The 20,527-nt window shown below is 38.3% G+C and overlaps 1 protein-coding gene across 5 annotated transcripts in view; it reads right to left on the reverse strand.

Annotated features, from left to right (window-relative positions):
* Nucleotides 1-224: 224 nt before the first annotated feature.
* ARID4A (AT-rich interaction domain 4A) overlaps nt 225-20,527 on the reverse strand; it is a 66,286-nt gene continuing 45,983 nt past the window's right edge. For 2 of the 5 annotated variants that reach the window (XM_054716025.1, XM_054716024.1), the window contains 7 exons: nt 18,252-18,336; nt 17,028-17,169; nt 13,358-14,494; nt 12,829-12,933; nt 8,505-8,711; nt 7,758-7,904; nt 226-2,189 (listed from right to left, as the gene is read on the reverse strand). In XM_054716025.1, coding sequence (XP_054572000.1) covers nt 2,086-2,189; nt 7,758-7,904; nt 8,505-8,711; nt 12,829-12,933; nt 13,358-14,494; nt 17,028-17,169; nt 18,252-18,336 — 1,927 coding nt within the window. In that variant the 3' untranslated portion in view covers nt 226-2,085. Of the gene's footprint in view, nt 2,190-7,757; nt 7,905-8,504; nt 8,712-12,828; nt 12,934-13,357; nt 14,495-16,967; nt 17,170-18,251; nt 18,337-20,527 lie in introns of all 5 variants that reach the window. The other 3 variants (XM_054716026.1, XM_054716027.1, XM_054716023.1) reach the window with 3 other exon arrangements.

A 20,527-nucleotide genomic window follows, 5' to 3' on the forward strand; every position in this document is an offset into this window, starting at 1 on the left:
TGTAACAAGGTCACAATACTTCATTATCAGATTTATATCAATTAGAAGGGACAATATCCAAGCTGATAACTAGTTATCTCAGATTTACTGAATTGGTATTCAAGGAAATCGTTAAAATTTCTAATGTCTGAATCTAAGGTTGCCTCCTACTTCCAACTGGATTTGAATGACACACATTTTTCAATTTTATAATTAAGTATTAGAAAATTTTTATTGTGAAAACTGAAGAATATATTGAATATGCTTCGTTTTCTGAAGTCTGACTTTCCAACTGTAAGTTACTGGCACTTAGGAAAACAACAATCACTTCAATGAAAATTAAATATATAAAGCCTATGTTTAAAACATGGCCTTTATTAATATTGCCCACTGAGCTCTATTTTTATTTTACATTGAAATACTTCTGCTTTGCAAAGAAAAGACAGAGAAGTGCATTTTACAAGAGTACTTTTTTGTTTTTAATTCTCTGTGAAAATGGAAGGAATCTGAATCACAAGTTCACAATGCGGTAAAATGAAATTAAGAAACAATGATTTTAGTAATGCTATGCCATCACTAGTGTTTGGCTCTGACTTGGTTGGTGTAAATCAGATCCTGATATACAGTCTAGAGCATCTAGGTTATTACTCTACAGCATATTAAACACAGAAAGGAAGTTAAAAAAAACAAACCCTTTCAATGTACAAACATGAATTTAAAAACTGATTTTAAAAAATCACGTTTTTACATAATGTATATGGCAAAACTGCTTTAAATACACGATTTTGGAAGAATTATTTACAAAATGTATCAGTCTGTGGAACAATTCACAGACATAGCATACATAATTGCTTTACTTGGTTGTTGCATCTCAACTTTGGGAGATATAAATTCATTCGGCAGTATAGCAAACATAAAAACTGTGACAAAGTATCTTAAGGGCAACCAAAAATTTGATCCTCAAAACAGTTTAAATACTAGGACTGCCAAAGTGTCTAAAAGAGGATGTATTTAATGATCCAGATGCCCATTCATAGATCATACTGTTTGAAGGACTGAGACAGATTCCCTTCAATACAAGCAGAGCTGCTGGTGCAGCATCCTGTAAGAGGGACAGCTGAGAGCTATTGTCATCCAAAGAGTGAATTAACCTAGAATTTTCTTTTTTTCAATTTTATTAATATTTTAAAAAATACATAAAAATACAACATCCAATGTCTGAATAAATATATTTAACAAGTTGCAAGATAATACCTTATTTTACACAAAAATTTCAGCTTTAGAAATCTTGTTAAATAACTTCATTGTTGTTATATATTTCATTTTTGTCTTTTTGTAACAAAATAAAAACTCTGAAATTACATAGAAAAAAGACAAAATATTTTTGTCAAGGGATAAGATAGTCCACTGAAAACTTATTCACAATTCCACTGTAAACATTAATAAACATTAAAATATTTGCATAATTGTGTGCTCAAAAATACTATAAAAAGTGGAAGACTTATTACAACTGTAGTTTTCAGTCAACTACACTTCCTTTCACAATTTATTTTGTCCCATTTACACTTTAAACCTGGGCACACTGCTGAACATATACTTTGGCAGTTCTACATAGCAAGTGCTTCCACAAAAATAAAAAAGAACAACAACAACGACAATAAAAAACAAAAACACACAACATAAACCCCCTACTCACCAAGTGTTCAGTCCACCTTAGTGAAAGTGCAGCAGTAACTATTCAGCTGGATAATGTTTTGATGTTTATCATGTGCACTTGCCTGTCTATGATTTCTATAACACCTGAAAGCTTTATTATACAAATTCATATTTGCTAAGTGCCCTTTTTCTATCTTCACAAAAAATGGAAAAAAAAAGGAAGAAAAATTATGACAAATACATCAGGCTTCCTAAATTTCAGTTATTAATCAGCTTATTTTTTGCAACAGAAAAAAGATAAGAAGGGAATAGATACCATCCAGCCTGGAAGGGTCGACAGGATATACTTAGCAATGTCAAGCCAGTTGAGTGCTTTCTGTGGTTGTATTTCAGAGTTTTGGGATTTATGTCCATGGCAGCAAACTGCTGGGAAGGCAGAGAAAACGAGTATCACCTGCATTCTACAGCAAGTACATTTTGTGGGGGAGATGATGATGAGGGACTCATTCCAGTGTCTGATGAAGCAGATGACATGGAGGCTCCTGCGTGAGACACTGTGGAATTAAAACAACTATATTAGACTCAAAAACTATCATGCAAAGATGCCCAGTCACTGGCAAGTTAGGAATTAACATTATTCTCTTCAGTTGTAGTCTTCTTAGATGCTGCATGTAGGAATAAACTGTCAGCTCAAATGAGTAAACTTTTTGGCTCATATGAGTAGAATCAGTCTCTGGTCAGTAAAGTAATTCAGATTAAAAAAAAAAAAAGCAACATAAATTTTTAAATATTAAAAAGACATAAACTCTCTTATTGAGAGGAAGGGAGAGGGATAGAGTTAGAAACATCGATGAGAGAGAAACATCTATCAGCTGCCTCCTGCACACCCCCTATTGGGGATGTGCCTGCAACCAAGGAACATCCCTTGACTGGAATCGAACCTGGGACCCTTCAGTCCCCAGGCCAACGCTCTATCCACTGAGCCAAACTGGTTAGGGATCTCTTTTATTTTAAAGCCTAAGAATCCCAGGCCCTCGTTTCTTTATTTATTGATTTTTAGAGAGAGAGAGAGAGAGAGAGGGGGAAAGAGAAAAAGAAACATTGATTTGTTTTTCCACTTTTTTTATGCACTCATTGGTTGCTTCTTATATGTGCCCTGACCTGAAATAGAACCCGAAACCTTGGCAAATCTGGATGATGCTCTAACCAACTGAGCTGCCCATCGAGGGCCTGAAACTCTTAAACTTCCACTTAAAGGTCCCTAGGAGGAATTCACCCTGCCTCCTGTACGCCCTCTACTAGGGATCGAACCCGAAACCTGGGCATGCGCCCCGACAGGGAATCAAATCGTAAACCTCCTGGTTCATAGGTTCATGCTCAACCATTGAGCCATGCCAGTTGGGTCAATTGTTCCTACTTTATTGAACATCCTATATAATAAGAGAGGAATATGCTAATTATCTGTTACACCCTGAGGCTTAATGACCAACAGCGTAATGACCTGATCACGGATCTGCAGGAGGGGGCAGGGCAGCAAGTTATGAGGGGGAGGCAGGGGGAGCTACAGGAGGGCGGCAGCGACCTTCTGGCGCATGCATTCGTGTGCTAGTTTTTCAATGTTTCAATTGTTGTTTAAGTATGTCTCTCAGAGTGTGTGTACTACCAATATAACATTAACTCATTACTACAAATTTTAACATGTATGATAGAAGTCTCACTTCAACTACAAAAAACTAAGAGAACAGAACAGGGAAGGAGAATCTTTGCAATTGTCTGAAACTTTTATCACCTTTAGGAAACTCAAAAGTGTTGAGGGTTCTCTGAAGAAATTTCAATTTAACTTGCCCTTTCCTTTTTGTGTTTAAAAATTTTGTTAAGACTTCTTGCTATTTACAGTACTTAAAGACAAACATGGAAATCATTTCCCTTTTATCTCAACCATATCCCTTTCCATTTGCTCCATCATATTTCCAGGAATTAAAAACTGTTGCAGTTGCACCGGGAATAGAACGATTCATGACCACATATGACACAAGTCATTCTGTCAGTAATTCATCCTTTAACTCTCTGCCATAGGCAACGAAATCCTCTCAGTGCAGGTAATTTACCTTTTATTTATTTTTTAAAGAAACAGCCCTCCGAGAACCCGCCTCTCCTGTCCCATCGTGCTCCTGGAGTAGTTGCTTTCTAGGGCTGCTATGCAATGGTCAGCCTAGTGCTTTCCTTCATCATCCTGAGATTTTCCTTACTGTTTCTCTATGTGGAATTCCATGTTTGCTGGATCTCACGCTGTCTTCTTAGCTTGGCTTCTAGTTTCCAGTGCTACCATTAAGAAATGTGACATGAGAAACCTCATGCCATTCTGAGACCCATTTTTTTTTTTGTATGTGCCTTTATATGGTAAACTTTTGGAATCTTCTCTTTATCCATAAGGTTCTGAAATTTCATAACGTGCTTTGGTGTAATTTTTCTCTCCTATTCTTCACAGAGGTCACAGTGAGTCCTGTCAATCATCTATCTCATATCCTTCAGTTCTGGAAATCTTTCTTATAATACTGCTTTGATGACGACTTCATCCTATGTTTATTCAGTACTTTTTCTAGAAATCCTATGATTCAGAATACTTCTGATTCTCTCCTATTGTCTTTTTGACCTTCTACTGGGAGTTTTTAGCTTTGCTATCTATCCATTCTATTACATCTTTTTACAAATTCCTGCTATCATATTTTAAAAAATATTTTTATTCATTTCAGAGAGAAAAGGAGAGGGAGATAGATAGAAACATCAATGATGAGAGAGAATCATTGATTGGCTGCCTCCTGCACACCCCACACTGGGGAGCAAGCTTGCAACCTGGGCATGTGCCTTACCAGGACTCAAACCAGGACCTCCAGGTTCATAGGTCGACACTCAACCACTGAGCCATGCTAGCTGGGCTCTGCTCTCTTATTTTTAATTTTAACAGATTCATCTTGTTCTCTGAATTTTATTAAAATTGTATTCTTCTTTTGAGACTGCCATATCTTTCCTATATCTCTGTATATTATTTATAGTTTGGTGTCTTTATGTGGTACATTGTCTATTTTTTTCCAAGTTCCCTTTTCCCCTCCTTTTCTACTTTGGCTTCTGTCTTCATGTATGTAGAGGCTTTCCTATCTGATATTATGGCTTCCATATTTGAGAGAGGGACATTAAAAAGCTAACCAGAAGCTGTGCATGCATAAGTAGGTAGGACTTTTCAGTGGTGGGCACTGCACGTGTAATTATTGGCAAGGATCTTGCTTTTTGATTCAGGAACCTCCAAATGTTGGTATCTATGTTAGACCATTTCTCTTGAGTCGTCCAGTTTCTCCAGAGGTTTCCTTCCATCTTGTCCCAGAAATGAGCATACACTTGGTTGATGGCTCTCAGGGAGCCAATAGGCTAAGATCTCGGGTTGGAAAAAGGATAGGAGTCTCACCATTCAGTTCTGCAAACTTTTACTCATGATCGTATTTTTGGTTTGGCACTTCGCTCTCACCTTCACCAATGACTGATATCCCTGAGTATACAAGCTTATTGAGCCGCTTCACCCACCTTATTTTCTGACAGTGCTGTGGGAAAAGGTAGTGTGCTGCACAGGGTCAGACAAAAGGATCTAATTTTTCCTTCCATTTTCAACCAAACTCCATTTTTCAGCCTCACCCCATATCCCTGCCTTTATAGCTTTTCTGGGGTGCTGTGGTATGAACTGTCTTGTTTTGTCCTACTGCAAGAATAAACAAGCTTAGGTTTTAGCATTCCCTTATCTGCTAGGACAGTTAAGTAGTTTATCTGCTCCTCAGCTTCCAAAAGATAGGCTGTAGACATTTCTTATCAGTCACACTCTGCTGTGCCATTCTCTTGTCCTTGTGGGTATAAGGCTTTTGATTTTCTTTGCTGTTATTTTAGTTGGGATTTGGGATAGAGTAGATATGAACATGTCAATATTTAATTAGAAATTAATCCTATACTTTTTATTAAAAATTTTAAAAATATATATTTCTTTATTGATTTCACGGAGGAAAGGAAAGGGAGAGATAGAAACATCAATGATGAGAGAGAATCACCGATCAGCTGCCTCCTGCACGCCCTCAACTGGGGATCAAGCCCGCAACCCGGGTGTGTGCCCTTGACTGGAATCGAACCTGGAACCCTTCAGTTCACAGGCCAACGCTCTATCCACTGAGCCAAACTGGCTAGTGCAATCCTATACTTTAAAAAAAAAATCCTCACCTGAGGATATGTTTTGTTGGCTTTTAAAAATTAATTTCAGAGAGGGAGAAAGGGAGAGACAGGGAGAGAAAGAGAGAGAAATGGGAAGAGGAAAAGGGAAGGAGGTAGGGAGGAAGGTGAAAGAGAGTGAGATAAAAGAAACATTGACCAGTTGCCTTCAGTATATGCATCCCAACCAGGACCAAGCTGGCAACGTAGGTATGTACCCTTCAACCTTTTTGGTATATGAAATAACGCTCCAACCAACTAAGCCACTGGGCCAGGGCAATCCTACATATTTTTAAGGTCTAGGTCAGACACTATTCTCTCCCCATGACTACTCTAAAGTAATTTCTCCTTCTACCAACTCATGTACTTGTTATCACTCTTGGGTCCCTCATCATACACTATCCCACTAGACCAGTGATGGGCAACCTTTTGAGCTTGGTATGTCAAACTTCGCCAAAAAACTGAGCATAACTCGGGTAGTGTGTCACTTTGAGGAGAAAACATTATTTCGCAAATGTTTCATCCTCGGCGTGCGGCCGCCTCAGTGGCCGCGTGTCATCAGAAATGGCTACGCGTGTCAGTGCTGACACGTGTGTCATAGGTTTGCTATCACTGCACTAGACATTAATATCTTTTAGATCAAAGTCTGGATCTCATTCATCTCCGTACTTCCACTACCTAGAAGAAAGCCTGGCACATGGTATGTATGCATTAACCTTTTGCACTCGGATGTCGAGTGTGACTCGACACAGTTAGCATTAGAATAAAGGAATCGAGAGAAAAGCAAGCGAGTGCAAAGGGTTAATGTTGTTCACCTGAATTATCTTATACTAGAGGCCCAGTGCACAAAATTCATGCACAGGGGTTGGGGGAGGGGGTCCCCTCAGCCCAGCCTGCACCCTCTCCAATCCAGAACTCTTTGGGGGATGTCCAACTGCCGGTTTAGGCCCGATCCTGGGGTTTGGGCCTAAACCAGCATTTGGACATACCTCTCACAATCCCGGACCACTGGCTCCTAACTGCTCACCTGCCTGCCTGATCACCCCTAACTGCCCCCCCACCAGCCTAGTAACCTCCAACTGCCCCCCCCCCCGCCCCCGCCGGCCTGGTTACCCTTAACTGCCCCCCCCTGCCGGCCTGGTTACCCCTAACTGCCCCCCTCTGCCGACCTGGTCACCCCTCACTGCCCCTCTCTGCCGACCTGGTCACCCCTCACTGTCCCCCTCTGCTGACCTGGTCACCCCTCACTGACCCCCCTGCCAGCCTGGTTGCCTCACGTAGCCTGCTGCTCAGTCGTTTGGTCGCCCCTCACTGACCCCCCTGCCGGCCTGGTTGCCGCACACAGCCTGCTGCTTGGTTGTTTAGTCGCCCCTCGCTGACCCCCCTGCCGGCTTGGTCGCCCTGGTCGCCCCACGCAGCCTGTTCGGTTATCCGTTTGGTTGCGATGGTCGCTTAGGCACATATATATATATATATATATATTTATATATATATATTTATATAGATGGTAGTTGCTTAGGAAATGACTTATGATCCCAACAATCTGGTGAACCTCATAATAACAAATACAGTACCTATTAACAGGCAGCCAGTAAAATGTTGAGCAAAAAGTGAATTCCAAGCAAGTCAACTCTTGAGAACCCATCACATTTAGTAAAATCACACATTTTGTAAAACAGTTCATGGTCTCTTTCAAGAGTCTCATTCTGATTAATTCAGTTGTTGACTCATTTCAACAGCAACAAAGGAGAAAATACTAAGAATCTAAAAACAACAATTAATAAATGTATACTATATTCAAGGAGTGACAAACCTGTATCTTCTAAGATGATAGGCTATATATTAAAAAGTAGAGGAAAGAAAAATTATAATTAAATTACCTTCTCTGTCTTTCTTTTTTAATCTTTTTCTCCTCCTGTCGATGGTTGCAACTTCAGACTTTAAAGACATGTAATATTTTCTGATTTCCTGTAGTTTTTCTTGGAGAAAAGAGATTCTCTCTGTACTGTTCATATTATCTAATTCATCTAAGAGGGAAAAAAGTTAATTAGAATTTAAAAATAATTTTTTCAGGAAAAATATGGCAATTCTATCAGAAGTCCAACTTATAAATCATCAAAAGCTTTAGTTTATTAAAACTTATATTATGCTAGTAAGTCTCTATAAACAGGGATGACATTAATTAATTTCAGGAATAAGATTTCTTTATGTAGCCCAATATTTCTATACTAAACATTACTTAGTATTTTAAATGATAAAAAAAGGTAAGAAAACATCAACACACAGCTGATCTATAATTGTAGTTATTTACCCAAATAGCTTCTTTATGTTGATGGCTTTATCATTTACTAGTTATTTCCAAACTAGAAAGGGTGATTATTTCATCAATTCATATAAATCAGACATGTCTTATTTCCTAACTGGAGATTTTCCTCCAGTGAAGATTTAACAAGTTAGTATTATGAAATGACATGGATTTGTATTTAAGATAACAAATGATGATTACTGATAAGACAGTATTTGGAAACCGAAATAAATGAATTTGCTCATCATTTATCCCTCATTTTGACATTTCAAGGTATATACCACTTTACAATATACATTCAAGTTTTTTATAAGCTTCTTACTGAGTTGAAAGCTCCACTTATATGTCCTAGGGGATGAATTCAGATGTTTTTCTCTGTGTTTATCTTTTTCTCCATCTTTGATGTGAGGGGATATTCTTGCAGGAGATCGTGCAAGCTTCTGTGGCTTAGATACACCAAGATGCTTTACTGGGGTACATTTACTTGAATTGTCTAGGACAGGAAGATCTTCACTATCACTACTTTGTCCTATAATAACAACAAAAAATTGACTCAGATTAGAAAATATATAAATCTCCAATATCAATATACAACAGAACCAGCAATTACACTTTTTGGTATCCTACAGAAATAAGTGCACAATGTGCAAAGTTTTTAACAGAAAGAAAAAGGAAAATCTAAATGCCTACCTATAGGAAAATGGTTAAAAATAATATACTATTGAATACTTTGCTAAAGTTGTTGAACAAGAATGAACTAGAGATCTAGTTTGGCTCAGTGGATAGAGCGTTGGCCTGCGGATTGAAGGGTCCCGGGTTTGATTCTAGTCAAGGGCACCTGCCTGGATTGCAGGCTCAACCCCCCAGTAGGGGTCATGCAGGAGGCAGCCAATCAATGATTCTCTCTCATCATTGATATTTCTCTCTCTCCCTTTCTAAAATCAATAAAAAGGACCTACTGAAACTATATATATAAAAAAGCACAAAGAAAGATCTTTTTTAAAAAACATATATTTTTAAAAACTTATTTTAGGGAGGGAGAGGGAGAGAGAGAAAAAAACATCAATGATGAGAGAGAATCATTGATCGGCTGCCTCCTACACGCCCCCTACTGGGGATCGAGCCTGCAACCCAAGCATGTGCCCTTGACTGGAATCGAACCTGGGACCCTTCAGTCCACAGGCTGACGCTCTAGCCAAACCTGTAGGGCAAGAAAGATCCTGATGTACACACAGTCTTTATCTTTAACATATGTATAATAAAATGTGAGCAGATATTTATTTAAAACTCTACATCCCTCCTCACCTAATCTGTATTAGAGATGCTTTTGGTTTTCACTTAATAACAAATTAGAATTGCCTCTCAATTTTATGTTTCTAAGCTCTATACCCTACTTCTACCCTATTCTCTCTCAAAAGCAAACCTTGCTTTCAACTGAAAAGGCAATTTCCCAGCCCCTCCCCTACCTGTATCTGTCCTTGCTGCCCATTTGTTGGCCTCAAAACAAGGAAACCGTTTCTGGGCAAACTAATCTCTTTAGCTGTACTCTTAAGTTGCACTCGGATGTCAAGTGTGACGACACGGTTAGCATTAGAATAAAGGAATCGAGAAAAAAGCAAGCGAGTGCAAAGGGTTAAAACCATCTACTTCCAGCTCCTCTGAAATTCCCAATGTCAATTCACAATCTTCATTTAACTTCAATTTTTCTGTCTACTAACATGCTTAGATGTTTCCTACCCTTAGAGAGGGAGGGGAGAGAAAAACCTTTCCCTTTCGTCAGCACTTCTTTCCTTCTCTTTAAGGTCAAATTTCTTCAAAGAAATTCTCTGTTACCTTGATTTACACACCTTCTGATCACATCACTGTGCTATTATTAGAGTCCCAAACACTTATGATGGCCAGATTCAATGACTATATATTTTAAGCTTATTGAATATTCTACAGCATTTGGAACGCCTTTCTTATTCAAACCCACTAGTTTACTGATTTTCATTTATCTTTGATTAGTTTCTACTCCACTCTTCCTGGCTGTCCCATATAAAGAGATATCCTACATAATTATACTCTTGGTCCTTTTTCTTCTTTTTTTTCAATCACAGTTTACATTCAATATTACTTTGTATCAGTTTCAAGTGTACAGCATAATGGTTAGACAATCATATACATTACAAAGTGTCCCCCTGATATTTACAGTACCCACCTGGCACCACACAGGTACCACAATATTAATGACTACATTTCCTATGCTGTACTTTTTCTCATTTTATTCTCCCATAGCAATCTCACTGGCTTGCACTCCTTTGACAACTATCTTCTAAAAACAGACTTTCTTCTAAGCTCAAGGCCCCAATTTTCCTAATACTGGGTACCTCTAACTCAACAATCCCTAAATTACTCTTCCAACAACCTGGTGATATTCCTGTGTTCAATGTGTTAACTAATTCCTCATAACGAATAACTGAGTTCTAGTGATTCTGTTTCCTTCCTTCACTGCCTTAGTTAAGCCAAAGATTCTTTCCAAAAAGTAAAACTCACCCATCTCCTTTCCTCCTTTTCAATCTTTTTAACTTTTTATTTTGATACCATTTTCAACCTTACAAAAAAGTTATAAGGACAGCTGCCAAAAAAATGTTTTTCTGACCCATTTAAAAATTAATTGCCCTACCATACTTGAGTATTTTAGTGCTTATTTCTTTAAAAACAAGAACATTTCCCTATGTATATGCATGGAAAAATTACACCAAATCTTAGATTAAATCTTAGGTTAAACAAATGTTTAGTATCTCACGAGGTATCTTGAGGGTCAGACTCTGGGAGCAGCTTGGCTGTGTGGTCTGGACCAGGAGATCTGATAAGGTTGCAGTCAAGCTTTTAGCTGAGACTGTGGTGCTTGAAGACTTGACTGGAGCTCGAGGATATGCTTTCCAGGTGATTCATGTAGTGGCTGTTGTCAGAAGGCCTCAGTTTCTTGCTTGCTGTTGGCAGGATATGTTCAGTTCCTTACAACCTGGGCCTCTTCATAGGTGGACTATTTGAGTATCCTCACAGTGTGACAGCTAACTTCTCCCAGAGAAAGTGATCCAAGGGAGAACAAGGAGGAATTTGTGGTGCTTTTTATGACTTATTCTCCAGAGCTGTAGTCTATCACTTCCACTTTGTTAGAAGTGAGTCACTAAATTCAGCCCACACTCTAGGGGAGAGAATTAGCTTTGTCTCTTGAAGAGAAGAGTATCAACAAATTTGTGGATGTTTTGAAAACCACCACACTCCTATGGAACCATAATTCAACCATCAAAATCAGGAAATTAACACAAATATATTGCTATCGTCTAATCCTCCGGTCCATACAAGTTTCTCTACTTGACCCAGTCATGTCCTTTTATAGCAATAGGGTCCAGGTGAGAATCACATATTGCATTTAGCTGTCACATCTCATAAGTCTCCTTCAATCTGCAACAATTCTTCTTTGATTTTCATGACCTTGACAATTTTAGAAGTTATTTTATAGAATATCCTGCAGTTTGAATTTGTTGATCGTTTCTCATGATTACATTCAGGTTATGCATCTTTGAGAGAAAATCACAGATGTGCTGCTATGTTCTTCTTACTGCATTGTGTCAGATGGTACATAGTTTCAATTTGTCCCATTGTTGGTGGTGCTCACTTTGATCATCTAACTAAGGTGGTGCCCACCAGTCTTATCCACTATAAAGTTGCTAATTTTCCCTTTGTAATTCCTGCTACCTTTCTAGTCTCATTTCCTATCTCTCTTTCTCTATACTCTAGTCCTGTATTGTCCAGCCACATAAAGGCTACTGAGCACCTGAAATGCCTTATATAAATTATATGCTCTTTCTTTGGCACATGTATCTAGTATAACCTAGAGCAGTGGTCGGCAAACTCATTAGTAAACAGAGCCACATATCAACAGTACAACGATTGAAATTTCTTTTGAGAGCCAAATTTTTTAAACTTAAACTTCTTCTAACGCCACTTCTTCAAAATAGACTTGCCCAGGCTGTGGTATTTTGTGGAAGAGCCACACTCAAGGGGCCAAAGAGCCGCATGTGGCTTGCGAGCCGCAGTTTGCCGACCACGGACCTAGAGTATCCCTTTCAGACTTGTATGAAGGCAGGTTTTGAAGGTAAAACTTTAATTTGTCAAAATCAACCATGTTTATTTCTACTATATTCTATGACTTAATTTTATTCCTTATTGTACAGAAGTCTGTTTTTCATGTTATCTATTCATATGAACTAATTTTGTTTTTTTTATTTCCTGTTTTAAAATTGCCAAACCATTTAGCAATTAGCTTTTCTAGATATAAAAAAAACATCCCATTCAGAAATGTAAACTTAATCTGCTTGTACCACTACAGCAAATGTTTTTCTTTTATTCAAGTTTCCCAAATATGTTCCTCTAATATTAAACTGCTTTACATAAAAAATACAAGTAGGCATAATAAATTATCACAGCAATTTTAGTTCTAAATAAAATTGACAAGCACCTCAGATTAAAAATTAATGGGAAAATTGCTATTTTAGAATACAATAAACCAAATTTATTTTTAAATTGACACAAATGATCAAGCCAACGAACTGCTGAAAATATTAATACTGTACAAGCCAGCATTGAAAAACACCAACCTGTTCCATTCTTTTCATTTTTGGCTACAGCACTCGTTCGCTTTGGGGTACGTTTTTGCTTTTTTGCTAGTAATCCGCTATTTCCCTCACTTGGTCTTTTCTGACCTGAAAAAAAGGGAGAGACATCTTGAAAAGTCAATAGCAAGTATATTTATTCACTTGTACAAATGAATTTATTTATATATATATACACACACACACACACACACACATACATATATATACACACACACACATATGTATATATATATTAGTTAACTAATATATATTTATTTTATATATTAGTTAAAAATAATAATATATTTAATTTTATATATTAGTTAAAAATAACAACATGTATAAAATTTCATACATTTATAAAAAGGGTGGGGGGAAAGGGAATGGAGAGAGTAAGGAAGGACAGAAGAAAGGAAAGGAAGGGAGGGAGGGAGGAACGAACATATTTTACAGATCCAGAGTTCCTAAACTCTTAATTTACTAATACTTGGTTTTAATATAAAGGCTGATTTTCTCCCTGTAAAGTCCTTACCCTTCTCTCTGCTCTCTCTTTCTTGAACAATTATACTACAGGTACCAGAGGCGATGCCGTCTTCAAATCCATTTGCCGATTCCCTCTCACAGAGGGCTTCTTGGGATTCTTCAGCAATACTATCCACTTCTATGGTTATGTCACTCTCACTTTTTATACTTCGAGACTCATCTTGACTGAGAGTAAGTGGTGAAGCTACTGAAAAGTTATGCTGTACTACAGGAGGTAGGGCGGATGGAATAGAAACCAGAGAGTTAGACTCAGAGCTTTCAACTACTACATCCTCAATACTGGTCTTGTCCTTTTCATCCAGATCATCCAAATCGACTTCATGGCAAACCAAGGTTTCGGGCCCAATCAGAGGCATTGTATCCTCTTCTTCTTTCAGTGGAGTATTTACAGTTTCTTCAGCTGGACCATCAAATTTCTCACTAGTCAATTCCTGAATGCCTTGGTTTGACTCTGCTATCAATGACGGCATTCCTTCATTTTCTATTTCAAAGTGTTGTTCAAAATTTAAGTTTTTCATTCCCTCAGATGCAACACTATCACTGGTCCTTTCTTGAGATATGCTATTTGTCATTTCTATTCCGTTCTCAATTCTTGTTTTTTTCTCTGGTGATGAATGTCCCAGTATTTTCCGTTTCAACTTTTTTTCTTTTGCACATTGGTCAATTTCATCTTCAGTAGCAGAAGAAAAGTTTTTACTGTCTAGTGAAGGAAATTCTAGACTGTGAGTTTCTATATGAGGTTCATTTCCTGCTTCATCTTGACTAAATGATGAAATCTTTATAATTTCTAAAGAAAGATCTTTTGTCTTGCTTCGTCTTCCTTTTCCTTTAGGGGACTTTTCTGCCTCTTTCTTAACTTCTTCTGTTTGTTCCACTTTATTTCCAAAAATCTGTACTATTTGTTCATTCTCTCCAATATCTAATTTCAAAGTCTCAAAAGGCTGCATTTGAGTCCTATCGTTTTCCTTTAATACATGTGCAGCAATCTTTGGATTTTCTTCATCTAGTTTATCATCATTTAAATTTTCATTTTTTTCTAGTTCTTCTTTAATATCAGGAGAAAGTTCTTCATTCATCAAATTCTTTTCTAAAAGGTCTTCTGTTTCACTATCAGATGAACAAGAGTCTGCAAGAGGAAATATTAGAAAAGTTTCTATTTTAATTACTAATGTAATCCTATCTAATAAAAGAGTAATATGCAAATTGATCATCACTTCAACACACAAGATGGCTGCCCCCATGTAGTCAAGGATCCTGCCCCCATGTGGACACAAGATGGCCGCCACAAGATGGCCAGCAGGGGAGGGCAGTTGGGAGGGACCAGGCCTGCAAGGGAGGGCAGTTGTGGGAGATTAGGTCAGCAGAGGAGGGCAGTTAGGGGTGACCAGGCCAGGCAGAGGAGGGAAGTTGGGAGTGACCGGGCCTGCAGGGAAGGGCAGTTAGGGGGGACCCAGGCTTTCAGGGGAGAGCAGTTGGGGGAGACCAGGCCTGCAGGAGAGGACAGTTAGGGGTGACCAGGCCTGCAGGGGAGGGCAGTTAGGGGTGACCAGGCCAGTAGGGGAGGGCAGTTAGGGGCGACCAGGCCTGCAGGGGAGGGCAGTTAGGGGCAATTAGGCTGGCAGGGGAGTGGTTAGGGGATGATCAGGCTGGCAGGCAGAAGCGGTTAGGGGCAATCAGGATGCAGGCAGGCGAGCAGTTGGGAACCAGCAGTCCTGGATTGTGAGAGGGATGTCCCAGATTGGAGAGCATGAAGGCTGGGCTGAGGGACACCCCCCCCCCCCCCCCGTGCACGAATTTCGTGCACCGGGCTTCTAGTTTTGTAATAAAAATTCTGCCAAAGGGGGAAAAAAAAACCACACACCTTAATCATGTACCTCTGAATACCTTCCTACAGAAATTTCTGATATAAAATAAATCATACACTTGTGCCAAAAATGTGTGTGGAGGAGGGTTTCAAGTTAAACTCCATGTAAAAATACATTACATAGAAAACATTACTATCTTAATTCTGTAAAAGAGCTATTTTGCAATTTGTACTAGTATCATGCTTAGGCTATGATACTCCTTAGAAAATTCAAAGAACTAACACTGAGATATGAAGTGATAAAGTGGTTTGATCTGAGATCTAGTGTAGGTAGTGATTAATAAATGTGATGGCCATTTTATGGCCTTAGGAATCAGACATTCTACTAAAAATAATTCTGGAAAGAAAGATATACAAAATGAGCAATGTGAATTCTCAAAACTTAAGTACTATTTTGATTAAGAGACAAAGAAATCATTCTAAGTCAGATAATTTTTAAAGTAGTTTTAAGACTTTGTAGGACAGTGGTTGACAAACCGCGGCTCACGAGCCACATGCGGCTCGCAAGCCGCAGTTTGCCGCTCTGTTGACTAATGAGTTTGCCGACCACTGGTATAGGAGCTGTAAAATATAAAAATTCTGTCCACATGGTGTTTATATTGTAAAGATCAAAAAGGCAAATTTAAATGTATGTTGTAAATAAAAAGATATCTAGTTTTATTTTGTGGTTTTACCATATACAGAATTTAGAATTCATTTGTTCTCATGTTAAAATATATTATACATTATAGACTCACGGTGTGGCTTCTTGGTTAGTGCATCGGCCACATTATGAAGGGTTGCAGGTTGGATTCCTAGTCATGCGCACATACCTGGGTTGCAGATTCAATCCCCAACCCCAGTCAGGGGCATGTGCAAGAGGCAACCAATCAATGTGTCTCTCACATTGATGTTTCTCTCTCTCTCTCTACCTCTCCCTTCCTCCTTTCCACTCTCTAAAACCAACAGAGAAAATATCCTGGGTGAGAATTAATTAAAAAAAAAAACACCCCTTTTTTAAGTAGTTTAGCAAGACTACTATACAGTTTTATAGGTTACACACTGCACAGGGCATGCCACCTGAGATCTTTCACTCTGTGGACGTTGCATTTGTGTAATATGGCAACCTTCCAGCAGATGGCAGTACAGAGGAGGAAGAATGCCCTTTCCTAATTGGCACACAAGCATCCTACAGGCTAACAGCAAAACTGCAGGTTCAAAATAGCTTTTTCCTTGAAGGCAGGGACATTTTTATATATAAGGCAACTATTTAATGTTTCTTAAGTTATATAGAAAAACATAAAGATAGAAAAGTGGGGAAAAAGGTAAAAGCAGAATAAAATATGTTCACCTACACTCATCACAAAACATGTCTATACCACTTTAGGTGTGCTCTTTGAACAACATAGTCTCAGCTTTGCTGAAAGATCCTAGGGGACAGCACTGAATTACAGGAAACATGGTGCAAGCTTTGAAGGACAGTGCAGCACACAGCAGGATGTACATCTTGTCAACATATCCTCTATTAAAAGAGTATTTCTAAGATATTGACAAGAAAAGGTATGCCTAAATTAAACTATCACTAGGTTTTAAGTAACCATGATATAATAAAATAAATATTGTCTTCAAATCAAATTTTAGTTTAAATTGCATATGAGATTAGAAACTTAGATGACCTTCTACGACTCTCATACAACCGACATTTTTGAATTTATATTATTTTTCTTAAAAATCAGTACTCCTCAAAACTGAGCACCTTCCATTCCATTTGACAAAGGTGAGCTGTCTGCCATATTGCTGCGCGCAATTCTTGTACCTGATTTTCCTTCACTGTTTGGAGTCTTAGACAAACCATATGGCATGTTTGATGAAAGGGTAGATTTTAAAGGAGGTCGTCCCCGTTTTGACTTGTGTCTCTCCTCATCCCTCTTTTCATCTTTTTCACTGTCTTCTTTATTCTGGATAACAACAACAAAAAGTATGAGAAGAGCCCATTCCTTATGAAAAATGAACATTCTACTTCTGCAAGGAAAATAAAACTCAAAAAGTTCAGATATTTTATATGTTAATTTCCTAATCTGTGCTTATCAAATAATTAAGGACAAACTGTTCTAACATATTTTATAATTATATGAATATGATGGTCAATAATATCTAACACTGCAATTATATTGTGAAGGTCAGAGTTGGTGCATTAGAAAGCTATACAACTACTCAGCAACCTCCCTTCCTTCTTTCTTGCTATTCGCTGAGAAAAAAAAAAAAAAGACATCTACCATAAAACAGGCAAACATTAGATGAATCTCTACAGCAAAGGTTGAAAATTCAGGGTGTGGATGAGGATACAGCTGACCAACAAGTATATGTTTTAAAACTTAGTATTAGCTTCCAAAATTTAAAAATTGATTTCAACCTGTGCGGGTGGCTCAGTTGGTTGGAGTGTTGTCCTGTATACCAAAAATATTGTAAGTTTGATTCCTGGTCAGGGTACATACCTAGGCTGCGGGTTCGATCCCCAGTCAGGGTGTGTTCAGGAGGCAACTGATCAATGTTTCTCTCTCACATCCATGTTTCTTTCTCCCTCTTCCTCTCTCTCTCTAAAAAATCAATAAAATATATCCTGGAGTAAAGATTTAAAAAAAAAAAAATAAATCAGATTTTACATTTTAAAAAGTACTGTTGTTGAAAATCCTAAAATCTGGCAACCCTGACTGGATCGCATTGCAAAGGGGTTAGTTCCACCCTCTCTAGATGAGGAACATGTCCTGCTATTGGTCACTACCAGTCCTACTTTATCCCTTTTCAAGATAGCAGATATAGGCATTTGAGTTTAATGCCTATGTCCTAGGAGTCTCTGGTTTTTCTCCTTTCCTGAAACAATATGTTAATGTGTTTACATTTTTAGCTTCTGGGTTGTAAGAGAGAAAATCAATTACCTTAAAAGAATCAATATGATTATTACAGTGGGAAAACAAATTTATAAACACATAATATGAGTAATTCCTGTGCCTATCATAAAGGATATAAACTATGAACTTACTTTAGCTTTTTTCTTCTGTTTTTTCTTTGGTCCACCTTTGTCCAAAGGCCAGATTATCCTGTCAGCCTTCACCCATTCATCATACCTTAAAATAAAGAATATATTTTAAAAATTCATAATAACTTATTTGAAATATATTCATCAAATAAAAGCAACAGTGGGATAAACTGAAGAGTTTGTTTCTAGTGTTGGCAGAAATGTGAAGGGCATAGGGGCTGGTTTGTTGGTAACATATGCCAGCTACAGTACTAAGTGCTTTGTATACCTGCCACTAATAGGGCAAGGCAAGAGAGCTGGGTAAGCAAACTCTAAATAGATTCAAGATTGTTTGAACTGCTTTGTTTTCCACAGCTCCCACAGACCTGAACTTAATGCACTGGAATTCATTTTATTGACCAAATAATTTAAAGATAAGTCAGGTAAATTCAAACTTGTAATATGATCAGTTCCAGATTCATTTATGAAGTCCTTTTCAATTCTCTTTTCCTCACAGAACTCTCTTCAGCCTCTAGTATGTCTAATAAAATTTTATTCTGAACTATATCACCTCCAAGACTGAAAATTTTTAGAGATATTTCCTTTATATAAGTTTATTCTCTTTAGTTCAAGTTGAAAACTCCTCATTTCTTCTGTACCTTTTCCAAAATATTGGCAACACTTTTTCATTTCAATATAGTTGGCCCATGTTACTAATCAGGGGCAAAATAAAAATTAAACTTTCTAGAATTAAATAACAGTTCTTACATTATGTAAATATATATATATTTATAGAACTCTTATCACAATCCAAAATCTGAACACTGACAAAAAACTACAGGCAATCCTTGCTTTGAACTGCGTCATGTTAACAGAAACCATACCCTCATTTTGCAACCCAGTTACCATACAAAGCAAGGACATGATTCTAATATCCACAAGTTCTAGTTTCATGATTACCTATATTATGGTTTGAAAATGATCTCTCCTGAATCAACCAAATATCTTCATTTTACCAGGCTAAGTATCTATACATTGTCACCTTACTTAGAAGTATTCATTTATTTGGACATTTACTGAGGACCTACTTAGTATGCCAGGTAGTATGTATGAGGAGATATCCTATCTAATAAAGAGGGAATATACTAATTGACTATCACACCCTCACAAAGATGGTGGTGCCCATAGCCAATAAGGACGAAATATGCTAATTGACTGCCACACCCTCAAATATGGCGGTGCCTACAGCCACAAGATAGCGGCGCCCAGTTCCCTCAGCCCCCAGCTGCCCAGGGCCGGCCCAAGGTGCAGTCAAGCCTCGGATGGTGGCTGCCCAGCCGCTCAGGGCTCAGGTAACCAGGGCCGAGGCTTATGCTGCTGACAGTGGCAGCAGCAGAGGTATGATGGGGGTGTCACCTTCCCCTGATCACCGTGTTGCCTCCCGCCCCTGAGGGCTCCCAGACTGTGAGAGGGGGCAGGCCGGGCTGAGGATCCCTACCCCCTTACTCCAGGGCATGAATTTTCATGCAATGGGCTTCTAGTGTAGAGAATAATAGAGAAAAACAGGAAGGCCCTTGCTCTCATGCAACTCGCAGTCTGGTTTGAAAGACAGATAAATACTAAAACCAAGTATAGTCTGGTAAATACACTAAGAGGGTATGTGTCTGGTTATGGGCTAACAAAGAAAAAGTAAGTAACTCTGCCCAACTCTAAAATTCCAGAGGACATATGAGACAACCAGCAAGCACAGGCCTGACCTGGAAGACAGCAGGTCCTGGTCACCATCGTATGCCACGTAGGCACTTCCAGCAGTAATAATGCCAACCAAAGGTGGTCCAAGAGTTTCTCAACTAAGACTAGTATTTCCCTCATAGTTTCACATGCCACCCTATTTTAGAAACCCAACCAGATTCTCTAAGAACTACAGTGGCTCTATGTCAATGAGCACACTAGAATTATACCAGCTTTTAGGAGTATGAAGGGGCAGTGAAAAACCATGAACCTTGTGAGTAATCAGTTAAGTAAGTATTTAGGGACTTAACTAGTTAGGAAGAATGTCAGCATATAATAAAATTTCTGTGAGAATGGTCATACAGTAAAACATTAAACAATTGAGAGAGATGATAGCAAGGGGAAATTCTAGAAAGCAGAACAGAAGAACAGACACACAAAGACAATAAACAAGAGTGGATTACTTAACTGAATAGAATCTGAGGAAAAAAGAAGACTTCAATATGCCATCACTGCAAAGATAGTGACTCAAAGTTGGTAAATGTAGGCTTTCCCCATGAACTCAACAA

Source organism: Eptesicus fuscus, chromosome 5, assembly GCF_027574615.1.
Source record: "Eptesicus fuscus isolate TK198812 chromosome 5, DD_ASM_mEF_20220401, whole genome shotgun sequence".
Classification (NCBI taxonomy): domain Eukaryota; kingdom Metazoa; phylum Chordata; class Mammalia; order Chiroptera; family Vespertilionidae; genus Eptesicus; species Eptesicus fuscus.